Genomic DNA, 8,913 nt, shown 5'->3' on the forward strand with positions numbered 1-8,913 from the left:
CTCCATCACTTTCCTTCCCTCCTTTCCTTCCTTCCCTTTCTTTCCTTCCCTCCTTCATTTTCTTCCTTCCTTCCCTCCCTTCCTTTCCTTCCCTTTCTTCTCCTTCGTTTACTTCTTTCCTTCCCTCCTTCGTTTCCTTTCCTTTCCTCCCTTCCCAACATAAACACACATATATACATACCCACACAGACATTCTATATAAATAAAAATATACCATCCATTTGTGGGGAACTCCCAAACGTTGAGAAACTACAGGTCGCATCCGGCGTGAGAGAATTTGCCGTCTCCAAGGATGTTTCCCATGTATCACGCAGATCTTTTACCATCCTGTGAGAGGTTTCTCTTTAAAGATATCTGAAGGGTCCAGGGTGGGAAAAAGAACTATTTTCTACTTGAGCCACTTGTGAATGTTGCAACTGCCCATCTTGATTACCTCTGAAAAGCCTTGCAGCTTAAAAGCCTGGCTTCTTCCTGCCTGTGGGAAACCTTTGTGAGGAGGTGTTCCCTAACCCAGATTGTTTCATGTCTGGAATTCCTGTTTTCTGGGGGCTACAGCAACATGTGGTTGGGCACAGCTAAATATATATATCACAAAGGTTTTAGCACAGCTGGTTAATCACCAGCAGCAATAAGGTTGGGACTTTGAACTCTGGTTGGGATGAGCACACTGTGGCGTAATGTAAAATAAACCACAAGTAGTTCACGTTTCATCAGCCCACACACTGCCTTGCCAGAGAAAGAAAAAATGCTATGAAGGTTATCAGTAAAGACCAAGTAGTTTATTCTCCTTAGTTCAGAACATAGGTACAATATGATCAGTTGTATCAACTCACTAAATGTCCTTTTATAAGAGATTTAAAATGGTATCGCTTTGTCCATGTAGATAAATCTTCCTCCAGCAGCTTGTGAAGCAAGAGCACCCTTCAAACTGTCTCTGCTTCTCTCTTCCTCCCTGTCTGCACCTGCATAGCTCAAGCCTGAACAAAAATGTAACAGTATCCAAAAATCCCAAGCTCAGCTTGCTGCCTGGGCATTGCCTGACCAATCAGCTGCATGCATCTTATTTTACAGTTGACACACACACAATCACTGATTCCTTGCATGCTCCAACACACCCAATCTTCAGCCCAGCTTATGGTTCACCTAAGCAGTTGAAAAACAGCTGTAGCTATGAGTAGAGAAATTAGGCACCGCTTAAGCGGGGAGATATTTTACGGCACCATAAAAAAACGGCGATCAAAGAATATGAGGAGAGTCTGATCAAAAAGACTCGTCACCACAGAGGATGGAGCGACAGCACCCCGTTGCCAGAAACGAGCATAACCTCCAGGGCGCCATTGCATATATGTAGACCTAGAGCCCAGGAGCTAATCCTTTTTCCATACTGCCCTTTTGTGTCTGCATCTGAGCACTGCATACATACACAGCTGTAGACCAGTAGCTAATCCTTTCTATCTCTATACTGCCCTCTTCTGGGTGCATCTGAGCACTGCATACAAACCTTATATCTGCATATTAATAATAGTAACTTTATGCTTTCCTCTTATGGCTGTCTCTGAGCACTGCAAACATTCATACCTAGAGGCCAGTAGCTAATCCTTTCTATCTCTATACTGCCCTCTTCTGGGTGCATCTGAGCACTGCATACAAACCTTATATCTGCATATTAATAATAGTAACTTTATGCTTTCCTCTTATGGCTGTCTCTGAGCACTGCAAACATTCATACCTAGAGGCCAGTAGCTAATCCTTTCTATCTGTATACTACCCTCTTGTGGCTGCATTTGGGTACTGCATACATATATAGCTATAAGCCAGAAGCAAATCCTTTCTATTTGTATACTGCCCTCTTGTGGCTGCATCCGAGCACTCCAGACATACAGACCTAGAGGCCAGGAGCTAATCCTTTCTTGACAGATCAATAGGCAGATATCAGAATAACTCTCTTTATTTGTCGACATTCACACCAAAAAAGACAAAGAGCAGGAAGAGCAATGGGAAAAGATTCAGTCCCCTTTTGAGTCCGTCTGAGTTTTGCTTGCCAATCTCTTGGGCTCAAAATGGCCGGGTTTTGCCCACCTTGTTCCGCTGACGGATGGTTTGCCTCCGCAGCAGGCGCCAGTACTCCAGCGTGTCTGGATCCAACTCCTCCAGCTTCTTCGGGGGCCCAATATGCATCTGGAAAAGCCTGGGAAGAAAGGACAGAGGGAAGAAACAGAGAAATAAAAGGAAACACCTCCATCACAACTCTACAGGTGTCATTTCAGTTAACCAAGAGTGCTGGAAGAATAATAATAATAACGTAATACATTTTGTTTGTTCCTCTCCTCCCAGGTTAACTGAGAGTCTTCCTTTTTATTATACATTTGATTTGTTCCTTATCTATTTGGTTAACTAAATGTCAGTTATTATTATTATTATTATTATTATTATTATTTATGTGTTACCTGCCTATCTGGTTAACAGAATGTCTACTCTAGTAGTCGTAGTAGTAATAGTAATAATAATAATAGGTTGTATATGCTACCTGCCTATTTGGTTTACTGTCAGTTGGAATAATAACAATATACATTGTATGTGTTACCTGCCTATCTGGTTAACAGTGTGTCTATTGTAATAATAATAACAATATTAATAATGTTTTATAATAATAATTATTATTATAATAATAATGATATAATAATAAGTTTCATGTGTTACCTAACTATCTGGTTAACTAAGTGTCTATAACATGATTATTATTAATAACCATCATCATTTTTTGTGTTTCCTGCCAATCCGGTTAATAGAGTACATACAATAATAATAACAACAACAACAATAACAATAATAATAATATACAGCCAGCATAGTGATCTTGCTTGCTGTGTACTAATCTTGTTGTGTTTCTAATAATAATAATAATAATAATAATAATAATAATAACAATAATATATTTTACATGTTGCCTGCCTATCTGGTTAATAAGAGTGGCTACTGTAATAACTATAATGGTATAGCATAATATAATACTTATATAATAATATATTTTATGTGTTACCTGCCTATTTGGTTAACCGAGTGTCTATAAAATTAATAGTAATAATAATAATAATAATAATAATAATAATTTTATGTGTTACTTGCCTATCTGGTTAAGATTGTCTACTGCAGTAGTAGTGCCAATAATAATAATATATTATTATTATTATTACTATACAATCATAATATAATAGTATAATATGTGTGTGTGTGTGCTATCTGCCTATCTGGTTAACTGAGTGCCAATAATAATAATAATAATAATAATAATTGTATGAGTTTCTTCCTATCTGGTTAAGATTGTCTACTGTAGTAGTTTATGTGTTACCTGCCTATCTGATGAACAGAGTGTCTACTGTAGTAACAACAATAACAATACTATATTTTATGTGTATTTTATGTGTTACCTGTCTATCTGGTGAACAGAGAATAACAATAACAACAATCATACTTTATCTCTTTTGAATGGTCTTTTTGACTTATGATGCTGTTTTAATTAATGTTTAACTCTGTTTTTATTGTTGTTGCTGGCATCTAATGGTTGCCGGTTGTAAGCCGCCCTGAGTCCCGCTCCGGGAGTGAGAAGGACGGGATATACCATAAATGGCTGACATCTATATGAATAAAAATATAATGTTCCTTTGTGGGATTAACAGAACTCAAAAACCATTGGATGCATTGACACCAAATTTGGACACAAGACACCTAACAACTCAATGTATGTCCTTCACTCAAAAAAATGATTTTGTCATTTGGGAGTAGTAATTGCTGGGATTTATAGTTCACCTACAATCAAAGAGCATTCTGAACGTCACCAACGATGGAATTGAACCAAACTTGGCACACAGTTCTCCCATGACCAACAGAAAATACTGGAAGGGTTTGGTGGGCAGTGTCCTTTGGCTTTGGAGTTGTAGTTCACCTACATCCAGAGATCACTGTGGACTCAAACAATGATGGATCTGGACCAAACTCTACACGAATACTCAATATACCCAAATGTGAACACTGGTGGAGTTTGGGGAAAATAGAATCTTGACATTTGGGAGTTGTAGTTGCTGGGATTTATAGTTCACCTACAATCACAGAGCATTCTGAATCTCACCAACGATAGAATTGGGCCAAACCTCTCACACAGAACCCCCAACGCGTGGCAGGGGACGGCTAGTAAATAAATATATTATATGTGTTACCTGCCTATCTGGTGAACAGAGCACCTACTATAATGATAATGATAATAATAATTGCTATTGTGGCTAGTTCTTGAATGGAATGTACAGTTTGCTGTTTATTTACTTCCAGAATTAATGTATTGCAGAAGTTAGTGAATTATCTGTACTAAGCTTATAGAACTACGTGGGGTTGCCTCTGAAGACTACCCGGAAGCTGCAGCTAGTCCAACGCTCGGCAGCCAGACTACTAACTGGTGCTGGGTACAGGGAGCACACGACTCCGCTGCTACACCAGCTCCACTGGCTGCCAATTAGCTTCCGAGCACAATTCAAAGTGCTGGTGTTAACCTATAAAGCCCTAAACGACTCCAGCCCTGTTTACCTCTCCGAACGTATTCTCCCCTATGAACCATCAAGATTATTAAGATCGTCTGAAGAGGCCCTGCTCTCGGTCCCATCGGCCTCGCAAGCATGTCTGGTGGGGACGAGGGACAGGGCCTTCTCGGTGGTGGCCCCTCAACTCTGGAACTCTTTCCCACTGGCGATCAGAACCGCCCCTTCTATCCTGACATTCAGGAAACAGCTGAAGACGTGGTTATGGAGACAGGCATTTGACGAGTGAGCCAGATATGGATGGAGGATGATGAACAATGAGTTAGTGTGACGACTGACCATTGTAGTTATTGAATGTAATTGCTGTTTTAATGTTTTAGTGTAAAATGAATTATGATGTTTTTATTAACTGTATGTGTTATTATGGTTGGAAACCGGTCTGAGTCCCTCAAGAGAGGTGAGAAGGTCGGTATATAAAACTTTTAAATAAATAAATAAATGATGATAAGAAGTAATAATATAATAATTATATCATGATATATCTTCTGTGTCACTTGTCTATCTGGTGAATTGAATGCCTACTGTAACATCAACACTAATAATAATACTATAATACTGATCATCTCTTCCTGGTGGGCTCACCATTCTGGGTATTCAGCATCTGGCTTGAGGGCCACTGGGGGGCCCTCCTTGTATATGTGGGCCCCCATGGCGTGGGTGGTGAGCAGGATGGGGTCCTTGCAGACTTCGGGCCCTTGGAGGGCCTCTTTGGCGACGCTTTTCCCCTTGGACTTGGTCACTGGCAGAAAGGGAAAACACAGGTTGCTTCTGAGCATGCGCAACAGGGTGAAGCTGGCCTTCCGAGCATGCGCAGAACCGCGTTGTGGCTGGGCGGCTTTCCCCGTCAGGAAGAAGGAAAGCCGGCTCTCCCTCCCGCGGCCAAGGGCAGCCCTCGTCCCGGGCCGGACTACACCTCCCGTAGCCCCCTTCGCTTACCGGCCTTCTTGGCGTAGCCCCTGAGCCCGACACCGGGACACAGCGAGGAGAAGAAGCCCCGGCCCCGCAGAGCCAGCCTCGCCCCCAGTCCGCACGCAGCCATGCCTTTACGTGACGTCACCGTCCGCGCGTTACAGTGACATCAAGGCCCGCGCAGAGCGTCCTGGGAAATGTAGTTCCTGCTGTGCTCTCCCGCCCCAGTCTTTCCTGAAGAGTCCATTATCACACAAATGATTCTCTTGTGAATGAAAAGAAGGAAGAAAAAGGAAGGAAGGAAGGAAGGAAGGAAGGAAGGAAGGAAGGAAGGAAGGAAGGAAGGAAGGAAGGAAGGAAACAAAAACAAGAAGAAAGGAAGGAAAGAAAAGAAAGGAAGGAACAAAAGAAACAAGGAAGGAAATAAAAGGGAAGGAAGAAAAGAAAGGAGGAAGGGAAGAAGGAAGCAACAGCAAAACAACAGAGGGGAAACAAACAGGCACATAAAATCACTCTCAGAAAAAGATTCCCCCATGCACTTCCAAGCCATTGAATGCTAATCAAGGTGATCAGCTGAAACATTCACAGCTAGCCCCAGCAGACAAAAGTCCTTTGTCTCACCCTGGTCATTCCACAGATATATAAACCCATTTTTCCTACTTCCAACAGGCCTCACTACCTCTGAGGATGTTTGCCATAGATGCAGGCGAAACGTCAGGAGAAAAATTGCCTCCAGAACATGGCCATATAGCCTGGAAAAACCTACAACAACCCAGATTCTCTTGTGTTTGCTCCATGATATGATTGTATTATTTCATCTATGTTTTCTTCTGGGTACTTTGAAGGCGTTTGTTTTGTTATTTTATTATGTGTGTATATAATATGTGTGTGTGTTTTCTGCATTTCTTGAATTTGTTCTATGTGTTCGAAATGGATTTATTTTGTTTTAGGGTTTAGATGCTTTTTGTTTAATTATTTCATTGTATGTGTTTGCCTCTGCTTTTTCTCCTTCCTCTTTCCTTCGTTCCCTTCTTTTTCCTTCCTTTCTTCTTTTCTTTGTTCCTTCTCTCTTCCCTTTCTTTTTCTTTCTTTCATCCCTTCCTTCCTTCTTCCCTTCCTCCTTTCGTTTCTTCCTTCCCTCTTTTATGTCCTTCTTTGTTTCTTTGTTTCTTTTGTTCCTTCCTTTTCTTTCCTTTCTTCCTTTCTTTCCTTCCTTCTTGCTTTTGTTTCTTTCTTTTCTTCCTTCCTTCCTTTTCCTTCCTTCTTTTCATTCTTTCTTTTCTTCATTCATTCCTTCCTTTTCTTTCTTTCTTTCTTTCTTTCTTTCTGTCTTTTCTTCCTTCCTTCTATATTTTCTTCTTCCCTCCCCTCCTTCCTTCTTTATTTTCCTTCTTTTTCTCTTCTTCCTTCCTTCTTCCTTCCTTTTCTTCCTTCCTTCCCCCTCTGTCTTTCCCTTTTACTCTTTTTTATTTCTTCTTCCTTTCTTTCTTTCCTTCCTTCCTTCTTTCTCTTTTCTTTTTTCCTCCCTCCCTTCATTCCTTTCCTCTTTATTTTCCTTTTCTTCCTTCTTTCTGCCTTTTCTTCCTTCCCGCTTTCCCTCTCTTTCTTTCCCTTTTTACTCTTTCTTTCATCCCTTCTTTCTTTTCCCCCTTCCTTCCGTCCTTATTTGTTGTCTTCCTTCCTTCTTCCCTTCTTTTCTTCCTTCTTTCTATCTCTTTCCTTCCTTCTGTCTTTTCTTCCATCCTTCCAATCCACTTTGCTCCCTTTTCTTAGTCCTCTATATGTATTTCCTTTCTTTCATCAGCTCTCTTTTCACTGTTCTGTTTTCTCTTTCCATATCCTCTCCCTTCTTCAGTGTCATGCCTTCAGAGACCAATAGAAAGGAAGTCCATGGATTATTAAAGAGAATACAATACCTACCTTTTCGGAGGGAACTTGATCTTCGGAAACAGAGAAAGAAAACAGGGTGTTTTGTTGCTCAGGAAAAGTGAGGCTCTTTTGGACCCAGAGTTGCAATAGTTGCTTGAATCAAGTTTCTAAAGGGATGTCACATTTATATTATGTATTATATTATATCAGATATATATATATATATATATATATATATATATATATATATATATATATATCCTATACACCTTATACGCAAATATAACTTTTAAAAAATCTATACACATAATAAAAGTGAAAATATGCATGTGTTTGTGTGTGGCTAGTGTCCACTTACACAGACAAGCTCCTGCCTCCACAAACAGGTATAGCTCCCATTTTTCGGAGGCAGCACTAATGGAATCGTTCTAGGAGTTGCATGTGACATCTGTAGATAGTCCACGTTTTGCAGGCGTATAGCAGGGTTGGGAGGACAATAGCTTTATAAACAAGCACCTTGGTATTCCTACGGATGTCCCGGTCCTCAAACACTCTGTGCTTCATTCGGGAAAAGGCTGCACTCGCAGAGCTCAGGCGGTGTTGTATTTCAGTGTCAATGTTGACTTTTGTAGAGAGGTGGCCGCCGAGGTAGCAGAAATGGTCAACATTTTCTAATGTTACACCATTAAGCTGTATTTCTGGCATTGGAGAGGGATCGGCTGGTGCCTGCTGGAAGATCACTTTGGTTTTCTCTATGTTCAATGACAGGCCGAGCTTCTTCTTTGCTTCTTGGTGTCCTCGTGGACAACAAGTTAAACATGAGCCAACAATGTGATGTAGCAGCAAAAAAAAGCCAATGGGATTTTGGCCTGCATCAATAGGAGCATAGTGTCTAGGTCCAGGGAAGTCATGCTACCCCTCTATTCTGCTTTGGTTAGACCACACCTGGAATATTGTGTCCAGTTCTGGGCACCACAATTCAAGAGAGATATTGACAAGCTGGAAAGTGTCCAGAGGAGGGCGACTAAAATGATCAAGGGTCTGGAGAACAAGCCCTATGAGGAGCGGCTTAAAGTGCTGGGCATGTTTAACCTGAAGAAGAGAAGGCTGAGAGGAGATATGATAGCCATGTATAAATATGTGAGAGGAAGCCACAGGGAGGAGGGAGGGAGCTTGTTTTCTGCTTCCTTGGAGACTAGGACACAGAACAATGGCTTCAAACTACAAGAGAGGAGATTCCATCTGAACATGAGGAAGAACTTCCTGACTGTGAGAGCCGTTCAGCAGTGGAACTCTCTGCCCCGGAGTGTGGTGGAGGCTCCTTCTTTGGAAGCTTTTAAACAGAGGCTAGGTGGCCATCTGTCAGGGGTGATTTGAATGCAATATTCCTGCTTCTTGGCAGGGGGTTGGACTGGATGGCCCATGAGGTCTCTTCCAACTCTTTGATTCTATGATTCTATGCTTCTGTGAAGATATTTAGAGTGGCTTGTAGGTCTTCTTCTGAATGCGCACAGACAACATTATCATCAGCATATTGGAGTTGTAACCT

At 41.2% G+C, this 8,913-nt stretch overlaps 1 protein-coding gene across 1 annotated transcript; it reads right to left on the reverse strand.

The window, feature by feature from the left end:
• Window positions 1–1,932: 1,932 nt before the first annotated feature.
• MRPL54 (mitochondrial ribosomal protein L54) lies at window positions 1,933–5,658 on the reverse strand. The gene is made up of 3 exons (XM_060785750.2): window positions 5,523–5,658; window positions 5,169–5,325; window positions 1,933–2,188 (listed from the first exon to the last, which is right to left on the reverse strand). Exons 1-3 carry the CDS (start codon window positions 5,623–5,625, stop codon window positions 2,056–2,058), a joined length of 393 nt encoding a protein of 130 aa, XP_060641733.2. The 5' UTR covers window positions 5,626–5,658; the 3' UTR covers window positions 1,933–2,055.
• Between the last annotated feature and the right edge of the window lie 3,255 nt (window positions 5,659–8,913).

This window comes from Anolis sagrei, chromosome X (assembly GCF_037176765.1).
Source record: "Anolis sagrei isolate rAnoSag1 chromosome X, rAnoSag1.mat, whole genome shotgun sequence".
Lineage (NCBI taxonomy): Eukaryota > Metazoa > Chordata > Lepidosauria > Squamata > Dactyloidae > Anolis > Anolis sagrei.